The sequence below is a fragment of the Pongo pygmaeus genome, chromosome 5, assembly GCF_028885625.2.
Source record: "Pongo pygmaeus isolate AG05252 chromosome 5, NHGRI_mPonPyg2-v2.0_pri, whole genome shotgun sequence".
NCBI lineage: Eukaryota > Metazoa > Chordata > Mammalia > Primates > Hominidae > Pongo > Pongo pygmaeus.
Window position 1 is genome coordinate 42411942 of NC_072378.2, and position 13650 is coordinate 42425591.

At 43.8% G+C, this 13650-nt stretch overlaps 1 protein-coding gene across 6 annotated transcripts in view; it reads left to right on the forward strand.

Annotated features, from left to right (window-relative positions):
• Positions 1-966: 966 nt before the first annotated feature.
• Positions 967-13650, forward strand: part of TAF8 (TATA-box binding protein associated factor 8) — a 41118-nt gene continuing 28434 nt past the window's right edge. For 5 of the 6 annotated variants that reach the window (XM_054493366.2, XM_063666981.1, XM_054493370.2 and 2 more), the window contains exons 1-5: positions 967-1099; positions 1871-2027; positions 6065-6163; positions 6486-6548; positions 7933-8057. In XM_054493366.2, the coding sequence (XP_054349341.1) occupies positions 1055-1099; positions 1871-2027; positions 6065-6163; positions 6486-6548; positions 7933-8057 (489 nt within the window). In that variant the 5' untranslated portion in view covers positions 967-1054. Of the gene's footprint in view, positions 1100-1373; positions 1666-1870; positions 2028-6064; positions 6164-6485; positions 6549-7932; positions 8058-13650 lie in introns of those variants that run through there. The other variant, XM_063666982.1, reaches the window with a different exon arrangement.

Here is a 13650-nt window from a genome sequence, read left to right on the forward strand (position 1 = left end):
CTGCCAGGCACCTGCAAATGGAGACGAACACGGCGCAGCCAGAGGGGCTGACAGGCTAGGGAGAAAACCACCGGCAGCCGCGGGCACCCTACGCCCTGGGAGTGAGGCGGCAAGGGACAAGTCTCCGGCCCCCTAGACTTGCCTCGCAAATACTTGCGGGTGGAGGGCGCGAAGGCAGCAGGATGCAGCGATAGACTTGGACTAGGTGGTCCAGGCTCTACTTCCAAGTGGGCCATTGACAGGCAGGGCGGCCCTCAGCACAAAATCACCAGGCTGGATGCTCCAGGGTTTCCCAACATTACCGGCTCAGGAGAATCATCTGGGGAACTCCTTAATGAGAACGATTCCCAAGCCCCTCTTCCAGAGAGTGAAGTCACTGGGATTGGGCTGGGCCCAGCCAGGTATTACTAATAATCAGACAAGTTTGGAAAACCCTGCGAGTGTAGATGACCTCCTGGGTCCTTCCAGGAGTGTGCTCTTTATAAGAACCGATTTTCATATTAAAATAGGTTTCTTTTAACTCAGTGAAACCAGGCGCGTTTTCCTGGCCCACAACCAAGCCACTGAAGGCCCCAGAACACTTCACTCTCAAAAGGTCACGTGAGGCTGGCGCGGTAGCTCACGCCTGTAATCCCAGCACGTTGTGAGGCCGAGGCCGCGGATTGCTTGAGCTCAGGAGTTCGAGACCAGCCTGGCCAACATGGCGAAACTCGGTCTCTACTAAAAATACAAAAACTAGCGGGGCGTGGTGGTGCCCGCCTGTAATCCCAGCTACTCCGGAGGCTGAGGCGGGAGGATCGCTTGAGCCTGGGAGGTGAAGGTTGCAGTGAACCGAGATCGCGCCATTGCACTCTAGCTTGGGAAACAGAGCAAGACTCTGTATCAAAAAAAAAAAAAAAAAAAAAAAAAAGCCACGTGAGCCGGGGTCACCGGAGGCGTCCCCCAACCGACTGGGCTTCCGAAAACCAAGGGGCGCCCTCCGCCCCGCCCCGCCCCGCCCCGCGACTACAAGTCCCATCGTGCCCCGCGCTCGCGCACACTACGCCAGAGCAAGATGGCCGACGCGGCCGCCACAGCTGGGGCCGGTGGCTCCGGAACGGTAAGGGCAGGAAGCGCGGGCTCGGAGCTGAGAGAGTTTGGGGATCCTGCAACTTTCCCCTAGACTGAGCAACAAGATAATGCCCAGAAATCCAGCCCCATCATGAGCTCCGACTGCCGGAGGGTCTTTTCAGGCCGTAGGCGCCCCCTCCTTGGGACTTGGCTGCGGCCTCCGGAGTTGGCGGACCTGTGTCTTGATTGGCTCGTTCGCTGTTGGGGGTTGGGAGCCCGGAACACCCCCTGATTGGTCTGAAGATGCCGTTTTCGCCTTCTTATTGGCCGGCCAAAGTTGAAAGGCATTCCCGTTTCAAAATACTTAGCTTTCTTACTTTTTCGTGCTGTTATCTTTTGCCCTCCTCTCCTCGCCGTCACCTCTTGTTACTGTTTTCATTTTCCCTTTCAATGAAATGGTGTGAAGATGGGAGGCACAAGAGAGGGATCCTGTTTTTTCTGGGGGACGGGTCTTAATCCCATCATGCGTGTTTCTTCAGCTATGTATTCTAATAATCTGCTAAAGTAGAAAGTAAAAGACCTGCTATTTTATCTCATTGGGACCGTACGTTTTAGGTAAGCGGAAAAGTAGTCTCTGTATTTAAAGCACCTCGGGTGCTCAATTTTTAGTCTGTTGGCCAAGATCTGTAAATCTAAACATTAAGCACTGATTTTTAAAATAAAATTATTTAGTAAAATAACTTTGCTTGCCATTGACCACGTATGAACTATGTGATTGCATCCTTCTCCTGTGGATGAAAATCTCTCTGCTGATTCACAGAGATCGGGAAGTAAACAGTCCACTAACCCTGCCGATAACTATCACCTGGCCCGGAGGAGAACCCTGCAGGTGGTTGTGAGCTCCTTGCTGACAGAGGCAGGGTTTGAGAGTGCCGAGAAAGCATCCGTGGAAACGCTGACAGAGATGCTGCAGAGCTGTGAGTACATGGAAACACTAGTCCTTGGAGTCAATCCCAACATCAGTTCTGTGCCCTGCTTTGTGATGGTGTTTGAGAGGATTTAAGAAACAAACTTTTTTCTTAAGAGGGGAGAAAAAAATGTTTTTTAATGTAAAAAGTTGAGAAAAGAAAAGAGCATAATGGGCCGAGCGCGGTGGCTCGCGCCTGTAATCCCAGTACTTTAGGAGGCCGAGGCGGGTGGATCACCTGAAGTCAGGAGTTCAAGACCAGCCTGGCCAACATGGCGAAACCCTGTCTCTACTAAAAAACACACAAAAAAATTAGCTGGGCGTGGTGGCGGGGGTCTGTAATCCCAGCCACTCGGGAGACTGAGGCAGGAGAATCGCTTGAATCTGGGAGGCAGAGGTTACAATGAACTGAGATCGCACCACTGCACTCCAGCCTGTGAGGCTCCATCTCCAACAACAACAACAAAAACAGAAAAGAGCATAATGAAGTGACTTACAGGCTTTAGAATCAGATAGACTTGGTGTACATCATCACTCTGTCACTTAATAGCTTGGGCAAGCCACTGAATCTCCTGAACCTCAATTTCCTCATTTGTGAAATGGGATAACAATTTGTACCTCATGGAGTTGTGAGTATAAGTGAGATGTATATATAAAACATTCAGTGCTGGGGAGATTGTAAGCTCTTGGTGAGTTATGGGTGCCCTTAAGGACTTTTGTTGGGGAGTCAGGACTAACCCCCCATGCAATAGATATCATCACATTATGTAATCAAATGCTAGATTGTGTGATACAAAGAATGAAGGGGAAAAGCCACTTTTTTTTTTTTTTTTTTTTTTTTTTGAGACGGAGTCTTACTCTGTTGCCCAGGCTGGGGTGCAGTGGCACAATGTCAGCTCACTGCAGCCTCCACCTCCCGGGTTCAAGCAATTCTCCTGCCACAGGCTCCCAAGTAGCTGGGATCATAGGCGTGCACCACCATACCTGGCTAATTTTTGTATTTTTAGTAGAGACAGGGTTTCACCATGTTGGCCAGGCTGGTCTCGAACTCCTGACCTCAGGTGATCCACCCACCTTGGCCTCTCAAAGTGCTGGGATTATAGGCGTGAGCCACTACACCCAGCTGAAAAGCTACTTTTAAAAGGAAATGTGTTGAGATTTAGAAGCCCGGGTGTGGTCTTACAGAGGCTTTTCTGCATGTACAACATATTTCCCTGTTTTGAACTTTTGGGGGATGGAATAGGATGAGGGATGGAAGTATTTACGGTGTTTCTTAGGGATCAACAACTATGAAAGGAAGTAGGAGAAAGGTTTGGGCAGAGGGAGATGTGGAGTGCAATGTAGGCCCAACAAAGAACTGGACAACTTAGCCAGGACCCTTGGAGCATTATTGCCCATCAAGCTGAAAAGGCCCTGTCTTTATACTCAGGTCTTGATCAAACACTAGATGTGGGCTACCCCAGGAAGATCTTGGGCAAGGTGGCTCTCTGCAACTGATGTTTGGCACTTTTAAATACCAAATGTTTTCCTAAAGCAGTGATCTCAATCATTGTGGCTTCAGAACTCCTGTATTTATTTATTCTTATTAATTAGAGATGGGGTCTCGCTGTGTTGCCCAGGCTGGCCTCAAACTTCTGGACCCAAGCCTCCCACATAGCTGGGACTACAGGCATGTGCCACCACACCCAGCTCTCAGAATCCCTTTATATTAATAAACATTGAGGACCCCAAGTAGCTTTTGTATATGTGTATTTGCCATGTTAGAAAAAACAAATTTTGGGGCTGGGTATGGTGGCTCACGCCTGTAATCCCAGCACTTTGGGAGGCCAAGGTGGGTGTATTGCCTGAGGTCAGGAGTTTCAAGACCAACCTTTCCAACATAGTGAAACCCTGTCTCTACTAAAAATACAAAAAATTAGCTGGGTGTGGTGGCGGGCACCTGTAATTCCAGCTACTCAGGAGGCTGAGGCAGGAGAATTGCTTGAACCCAGGTGGTGGAGATTGCATTGAGCCAAGATCACACCATTGTACTCCAGCCTGGGCAACAAGAGCGAAACTCCGTCTCAAAAAAATAAAAATAAAAATAAAAAGAAGAAGAAATTTTGAAAATAAGAATGTACAATCACTTATTCTGTTATTCATCAGACCCATGATGTCATCAAAAGTCACATAGACTCAGGAAAACTACCTGAGAGAATGAGAGTGAAAAAGTCAAATAATGACTTAATTTTATTATGAAAATAGTTTTGACCTGTGGACTTTAGAAAAGATTTTGGGGCCTACCACAGGTTCCTGGGCTACTACTTTTTGAACTTTGTTCTAAAGGAATGAATTAATAGTTCCCAAGATATAAGAATGCAGTTCTTGGAACAATCTTGGAATTTAGAGTTTAAAAGTCATGTCTAGAGGCTGGTATTAGTGACTTGCTCAGTGTAGCAGGGGAGTTGGTGGTAGGTGGTAGGTCTCCTGTTAGACATCCTTCCCTGTCAAGCACCACTTGCTTTTATTTTCTGAGCCACTGGGCCCCCAAAGTAGGAGTTCTTTACCTTTTGAGACTCCTTTGTACATTTGATAAAATCTGTGGACCCATTCCCCCAAAAATGCTTTTTTTGTGTGTAAAATTCAGCACAGCTTCAGAGTATTCATGAAACCTTCCATCCACCTTGGAAGCTCATTCACAGAGCCGAGCTTCAAAAACTCCATCTTAGAAACCTTCCACCTTTCCCCAAAAGACTTTAACATGACTCTTAAATAGAGGTTCAGCTTCAGGCAGAAGAAACAAAATTTGCCCATCAGAGAATAAGACCTTTTTATGTGTGTGGTAGTGAGATATACATAAAAAAATTTATCATTTTAACCATTTTTAAGTGTACAATTCAGTGGTATTAAGTACATTCACAATGTTGTGCAACCATTCACACTATTTCCAGAACTTTTTTATCATTCTAAACAGAAACTCTGTACCCATAAACAATAACTCCCCATTCTCCCTCCCCCTCCATCCCCTGGTAACTTCTAATCTACTTTCCGTCTCTGGATACCTCATATAAGTAGAATCTTTATTTGTCTTTTTGTGTCTACCTTATTTCACTTAGCATAATGTTTTCTTTTTTCTTTTCTTTTTTTTTGAGATGGAGTCTTGCTGTGTCTTCCAGGCTGGAGTGCAGTGGTGCCATCTCGGCTCACTGCAACCACCTCCGCCTCCCAGGTTCAAGCAATTCTCAGCCTCCTGAGTAGCTGGGATTACAGGTGTCTGCCACCTCACCTGGCTAATTTTTTATATTTGTGGTAGAGATGGGGTTTTGCCATGTTGGCCAGGCTACTCTCGAACTCCTGACCTCAAGTGATCCACCTGCCTCAGCCTCCCAAGTGCTGGGATTACAGGCATGAGCCACCACACCTGGCCTTAGCATAATGTTTTCTTTTTCTTTTTTTTTTTTTTTTTTTTGAGAAGTAGTTCTCACTCTGTCGCCCAGGCTGGAGTGCAATGGCAAAATCTCTACTCACTGCAACCTCCTCCTTCCAGGTTCAAGCTATTTCTCAGCCTCCCAAGTGGCTAGGATTACAGGCGCCTACCACCACGCCTGGCTAATTTTTGTATTTTTAGTGGAGATGGGGTTTCGCCGTGTTGGTCAGGTTGGTCTCAAACTCCTGACCTCAGGTGATCCACCAGCCTTGGCCTCCCAAAGTGCTGGGATTACGGGCCTGCGCCACCACACCTGGCCTAGCATAATGTTTTCAAAGTTAATCTATGCTATAAGATTACCAGAATTTCCTTCCTTTTAAAGGCTGAATAATATTCCATTGTATGTATACAGCACATTTTGTTTGTTCATTCACCTGTTAATGGACACTGGGTTGTTTCTACCTTTTGGCTACTGTGAATCATGCTGCTGTGAACATTGGTGTACTAGTAGCTGTTCGAATCCCTGCTTTCAGTTCATTTATGTATATACCTAAGAGTGGAATTGTTGGCTCATCTGGTAATTCTATATTTAACTTTCTGAGGAACTGAGAATAAGTTTTATGCCTTTAATCCCCTCTTAGACATTTCAGAAATTGGGAGAAGTGCCAAGTCTTACTGTGAGCACACAGCCAGGACCCAGCCCACACTGTCAGATATCGTGGTCACACTTGTTGAGATGGGTGAGTATACCTTCAGTTTCCAGTTCTTCGATGCAACTGGGAGAGGAGTCCCTAGGAGTCAGGCATGTCTGCTAAGTGTTCTTGGTTTCCCTCATGGTTCTCTTGATTTGCTTTGAGCTTGAGAGAGTTATCAAGAGAGATTCCTCTGAACACATCTAATAGGCCTCATAATTCCCTGTTAGGGAATTCTGCCAGAGCTGCTTTTGCGTGGCTGCAAGGTCACTGAGTTGAGAGTTTAAGCCATTTGTCCATACTACTACTATTCTTTCTGTATTCAATATCGAGTGGTCTGGGCAGTGATTTTTGTTTTGCTGTCTCTTAGGTTTCAATGTGGACACTCTCCCTGCTTATGCAAAACGGTCTCAGAGGATGGTCATCACTGCTCGTAAGTGACTTTGAACTGAGGTACTTAGCAATTTTTCAATTAATGCTTGTGGAATGAAGTAATTGAATATGGTAGGGATTGGATTAGTAGCTACTTCCTTGTTGTGGGCTGTCTTCCAATGTTTGGGGCTACCTACAATATAATCTTTATTTGGGCTAGTGGGATTAGCATGTGAAATTCAGTCACCAAAAGGTAAACCACCTTTGAGATATTGCTGTGTTTCTTGTGCTCTAGCCCCAGAATGGCAAATGATGCTGCTTGGAAAAATGAAAGTTCTTGTTCTTCTTAGATTAAGCGTTGGTAAATTATGGCCTATGGGCCAAATGCAGCCTGCCTCCTGTTTTTGTAAATAAAGTCTTATCGGAATGCAGCCATATTTACTTATTATCTGTGGTTGTTTTCATGCCATAATGGCATAGTTTAGTTGTGGTAGAGACTGTACCACATGCAAAACCTAAAGTGTTTATTATATGGCCCTTTACACAAAGTTTGATGACCTCTACTTTAAGTAAACCTGGGTGCCATAAGCTGAGTAGAGAGTAACCAGTTTGGGCTTGTAGGACCTGGAGAGAGTTAACTGGATTTTTTTCTTTTCTTTTCTTTTCTTTTTTTTTTTTTTTTGAGATGGAGTCTCGCTCTGTTGCCCAGGCTGGAGTGCAGCGGCACAATCTCAGCTGACTACTGCAACCTCTGCCTCTGAGGTTCAAGCTATTCTTCTGCCTCAGCCTCCCAAGTAGCTGGGATTACAGGCGCCCGCCACCACACCCGGCTTTTATATTTTTAGTAGAGACAGGGTTTTACCATGTTGGCCAGGCTGGTCTCGAACTCCTGACCTCGAGTGATCCGCCTGCCTCGGCCTCCCAAAGTGCTGGGATTACAGGCGTGAGCCACTGCACCGGCCTGGATTTTTTCTTTAAAGTCACTTTTTTCTTGTTGACACTTTTTTAAAAACTCCCTCTCAACATAGCAGTGGAAGGTGCCGTTTTCAATCCCCTCTTGTTATCATTAAGCTCACACTTACTGTCCCTAGCTCATTGTTCCTTTTTGGCATCCAAGGTCTCTGAAAAGAGAACCAGCAGCCCATGTAACTTGCGTAGCTCCTCAGCATGCTGTTTTACGTAGTTACTGTGGCCACAGCCACCCACCTCTACCTAAGAGACTTGTGGGCAGATTGTTGTCAAAGGGAACGTCAACCAAGATTAGCCAGTAGGGCTAGGCATTGTAAGTCATCAAAGACCTTTTATTGATTGAAATACAAAATGCAACTTGTTTAAAAAATTGAGGTCTGGCATTTTTTTGAGAAAAGGAGGCTTTGGGGAGAGACCATAATCTGTAGAAATCAGGGTCTTGGGTGGAGGGGTAATCAGTTGTGACTCTGTTGCAGCTCCGGTGACCAATCAGCCAGTGACCCCCAAGGCCCTCACTGCAGGGCAGAACCGACCCCACCCGCCGCACATCCCCAGCCATTTTCCTGAGTTCCCTGATCCCCACACCTACATCAAAACTCCGGTGAGTGATGAAGCACTGGGGCTGTGCGTGGTGTAAAGCACGGAGTCAGTTCCTACCGACTGTCACGCGGCAGAGTCCAGTCCAAAAGCTTGTTGATGAAAGGGTGGTTCAAAACTCAGAATGTGGCCGGGCACATTGGCTCACACCTGTAATCCCAGCATTTTAGGAGGCCGAGGCAGGAGGATCACTTGAGCCCAGGAGTTCAAGACCAGCCTGGGCAGCAGAGCAAGACCCTGTCTCATTTGAAAAATAAAGAAAGAAAAAAAAAAAGAATTCAGATTATCTTTCCTCATTGAGAAACAATTTGGCAAATGAGAATTATGTTCTCAAGTTTGCCAGCTAAAGTATAATTAAAGAAATTGAAGCTGGCCCCAGTATTGCCTGTCCTACTAAAACACAAGAGTACATAGCCACATAGGAACAAAACTGAAAAGGTATTCCACTAAATGTTCATAGTAATTTTGGGTTGAGATTATAGGTCATTTTGTTTTGTGTTTACTTTTCTGAGTTTTCCAAATTTTCCATAATAGGAAAATTATTTTTTCAATTGGGGGAAAAGTTACTTTAAAAATATTTAGTAATGGCCGGGAGCGGTGGCTCATACCTTTAATCCCAACACTTTGGAAGGCCGAGGCAGATGGATCACCTGAGGTCAGGAATTCAAGACCAGCCTGGCCAACACAGTGAAACCCCATCTCTACTAAAATTAGAAAAATTAGCTGTGCGTGGTGTCATGTACCTGTAGTTCCAGCTACTCAGCAGGCTGAGGCAGGAGAATCCAACCTGGGAGACAGAGGTTGCAGTGAGCTGAGACTGCGCCACTGCACTCCAGCCTAGGCAACAGAGCAAGACTCTGTCTCTAAAAGAAATAAATAAAAATTAGTAATGATAATGAAATGGAATTTATCACTGAGTTCTAGGTCTGAATGAGGAGAAGATGAGTTATCCTCTGTGGTTTGAATGTGTTCTAATTTGCCTGAATGGCAGTTTTACCTTCTGTTGGGAAGGTGCCCTCCCACGCTTCCTTTGCTTCTGCCTGCATACCATATAGTGATGGCCATCGTGCGGGCTGCTGCGGCAAGCCCTCATGTCCTCTGGGCATTTCTCCACACCTTAGAGTGGGGGAGAGGGGAATAGTAGCTGCCCAGCTAATGCAACATAGCCCTTGCCCTTGCCCTTGGTCAGATCTCTCTATTAGTTTCCTGGGCTGCTGTAACGAAGTGCCACAAACCAGGTGACTTAGAACAACAGAAATTTATTGTCTCACGGTTCTGGAGGGTAGAAGTCTAAAATCAAGGTGTCATGCTCCCTCTGAAACCTGTAGGGGAGTCCCTCCTTGCCTCTTCCTAGCTTCTGGTGGTTAGCCAGCATTGTTTGGCATTTCTTGGCTCATAGACACATCACTCCAGCTTTCTGTCTTCACATGGCAGTCTTTTTTGTGTGTGGTGAGGGGCAGAAGGGGAGACTGGAGTTTTATTATTACTCAAATCAGTCTTCCCGAGCATTCAGGGAGCAGAATTTTTAAGGATAATGTGGTAGGTCGGGGGAAGCCAGTGAGCCAGGAGTGCTGATTGGTCAGAGATGAAATCACAGGGACTCAGGGCCAGGCAAGGTGACTCACGCCTGTAATCCCAGCACTTTGGGAGGCCGAGGCAGGGGGATCACGAGGTCAGGAGGTCGAGACCATCCTGGCCAACATGGTGAAACCCCGTCTTTACTAAAAATACAAAAAATTAGCCGGGCATGGTGGCGGGCACCTGTAGTCCTAGCTACTTGGGAGGCTGAGGCAGGAGAATAGCGTGAACCCGGGAGGCAGAGCTTGCAGTGAGCCGAGATTGCACCATTGCACTCCAGCCTGGGCGACAGAGCGAGACTCTGTCTCAAGAAAAAAAAAAAAAGAAATCATAGGGACTCAGAGCTGTCTTCTTGCACTGAGTCAGTTCCTGGGTGGGGGCCACAAGATCAGATGAGCCAGTTTATTGATCTGGGTGGTGCCAGCTGATCCATCAAGTGCAAGGTATCTCAATATCTTAGGAACAGTATAGGGAGGGTCAGAATCTTGTAGCCTCCAGCTGCATGACTTCTAAACCATAATTTCTAATCTTGTGGCTAATGTTAGTCCTACAAAAGCAATCTAGTCTCCAGGCAAGATGGAGGTCTGCTTTGGGAAAAGGAGTGTCACTGTCTTTGTTTAAACTCTAAACTAAGTTTCTCCCAAAGTTAGTTTAGCCTATGCCCAGGAATGAACAAGGACAGCTTGGAGGTTAGAAGCAAGATGGAGTCAGTTAAGTTAGATCTCTTTCACCGTCTCAGTCATTTTACAAACGTGGTTTCAGTCCTTCCCTTTGGGTTTTATAACACCTTAATCTTAAGGTGTAGGCTGTGAAGATGGGAAAAGGCCATCAATTGCTCTGGCTTCTTCCTGCTGACAGGGCACACTGTGGGAATGGGAGTGAACCCCAAGGTGAGAAGAGTGGAACTGGTTTGCCACTGTCTGAGTGTACTCATGCAGGCCTGGCTGGGCGTTCATGGCTTGCATGGCACAAACATTAGTACTCTATAGTTTTACTACAGTGTTTAAGTGAAACAGCCCACTATAAGGTAAATAACAAGTACTAGGATGAGGAGTACAATTCCCAATTTTAAAAGCAAAGATTTGAAAGCATTAGTTTGGGGACTTCTAACCCACAAAGACTTTAGAATTTAGTCTAAACTGCAGAAAAAACCTCAAGAACAGCTAACAACAGTGTACTATAGTTTTTCTTTTGAAGCATAATTTTTCTCTCTCCAGTCTCCATTTTTATTAAAAACAAATCATGATACAACTGATTTGTTTACAAAATAAACTTTAGTCTTACTGTACTTGGCCCAATTATTTGCATAAAGTGCAGCAGGAATAATTATTTTTCACTTAGACTTTTTAAATTGGCTTTGATAGAACTCTGTTCCATGAAGAATCTCAGATAAGACTTTTTAAAAGCCGAGCCCAGCCATAGGTTTGTACCCTCAAATACCTATGAGTTGGGCAAATTTGTCTCCTGTTGAGGTCCCAAGATAGCTTGAGGTTCCTGAGCCTGTTTGAAAGTGACATTCTTTACTTACCACAGGTCAGGAACCTTGTACAGAGACTCTGTGTGGACGGGGTATAAGACCAGATTCCCCAACAGGCTTTAATTGGCTATATAAGTCAACTTTGATTCTTTAAAAAAAGCATGCCATTCCAGTCTAAGCCTTGGTAAAATAACCAATTTCTCCAACTGTGGCCTATTACAAAAGAAAACAGATTCTTATTGCACTTATGCAATTAGGTATACTGCCATAAATTGAGAATATTCACAAATAGTTTCCAAATTCTGGAGGAATCAGGTAGAGAGGAACAATATGCTGTAAATTTTGTTCACAGGAGTTTATTTTACTCACATGATAAAAGTTGCAGATAGTTCTAAAGAAATAATTTCTCTTGACTCTGAAAACAAAAGGTTTAGCAATGTTTAACACATTAGCTCTCCATGAGAGTCCTAGAAGTTTGGTTTTTTCCTCTATTCCAATAGCACAGTTCTTAAAGTTATCTGAGACCTGCACTTAGAGTCCTATATTTGATTATAAACTGCATTTTGAAAAGGACCAAAGCAAGATAAAATGTCTGTGGATGACAAAAGTCTATAGCCACTATTAAAGCTACAATTGACTAGGAATTTTGGTTACTTCTGTGGCATACAACAATTTTACATAACAATTATTAACGTACACTAAATTATATCAACATTATAGAAGTTTCCCATAATTTTGGACACATACTAATAATATATTTATACAAATACAGTTTAAAGTAAACCAAACACCATTCACTCTTCTATTTGAAAGTTTTTCCTCTATTATAATGTCACAATCTCCAGAGTTATCAATCAGAAACCTGCGTTTATTAGCACCTGTTAAATTTTATAGCTGATTATAAAACCATCTTTTAAAGAGGACTAAAATGAGACAAGTGTATGACAAAAACATTTTAGGGCAGCCATAGTTAAAGGCACAATTGGCAAAGAAATTTGTTACCTCTATGGCACACAGTGTGTTAACATAATTATTATAATTATTACTGATAACATAAGTCATATTAGAATTATAGAAGTTTTACGTAATTTTGGAACATATACCAATAACATATTTATACAAATTTAGACCAAAGAAAGCCAAACACCATTTCGTATTTGACAATGCCTCCTGTATGATTTTGTATCAGATAAGCCAAATGTCATTTTTGGGCTTTAGAGGACCTAATATCTAAAATGTTAGGTTAGAAAGAGACATAATTTTTAATTGGATTTTGGAAAGTTTGTCAAATATCAAAGGTTTAAAACACTGGATATCACAAAATAGAATCCCAGGTTCACCATAAGTCATTCGTTTAGCCAAAATGATAACTCCAAAAAATTTTTTTATAAAGAAAAACTTTTACTCTGTTAGAGGAGACTTAGCTTTCCAAACGAGACTCAATGAAGATAGCATGAGGCCAGCTGAATCTGTCTCTTCTCTCCCTCTCCTCTTTTTTTTCCCTGCCATTCACCCAAAGGAGAAAAGAAAACCCTTTCATTATCTTTTAACATTACATAAAAATCATCTTCAGAAGAGAAAAACAAATTTCATATTTGCACTAGCGCATCTTTAATGTTAAAGCTAGTTTTTTAAATAAAATTTTATATCTCTACCCAGTTTTAATTAGTTTGACCATACGGTAAGATTTTCATAAACTTTTTATAACCCTTTACAATTTTCCACCAAACAGTACGTCAATTTTCTAAGAAAACCCTGTTATTCAGACACATGGGTCCAGATTCTAGCCCCACATCAGTATGATTTTAATGTTTTAGCCTACAGAAAAAAGCTAAATAATTTCTTTTAAATCTTAGCAACTTGTTGATACCCACAGAATTTTTACACGATCAACCCTTTACAAACCTTTTTCACTTGCTTAAATCTTCAGTTTCGATTCTGTTACTCTTTTAGGTTAAGACAATCTTTTTTTTTTTTTTTTTTTGAGACAGAGTCTTGCTCTGTTGCCAGGCTGGAGTGCAGTGGCGCGATCTCAGCTCACTGCAACCTCTACCTCCCGGGTTCAAGCGATTCTCCTGCCTCAGCCTCCCGAGTGGCTGGGACTACAGGCGCCTGCCACCAATCCTGGCTAATTTTTTTTTTTTTTTCTTAAGTAGAGACGGGGTTTCACCATATTGACCAGACTGGTCTCGAACTCCTGACCTTGTGATCCACCTACCTTGGCCTCCCAAAGTGTTGGGATTACAGGCATGAGCCACCGCGCCTGGCCAAGACAATCTTTAAAACCCTCCGAACTAGACAAAATTATATTCCCTTTAACAAAAGCTATGGCTAAAACTATGCCAAGTTCACATGGCATTCTCTATGTCTGTCTTCCTGTGGCCAACTTCTTAGGAGGACACTAGTCATATTGCACTAGGGACCCACCTTACCTTAGTAAGACCTCATCTTCACTGTGGTTACATCTGCAGTGACCCTATTTCCAAATAAGGTCATATTGTGAGGTACTAGGACATATCAAAAATGTTTTTTGTGGGGACAC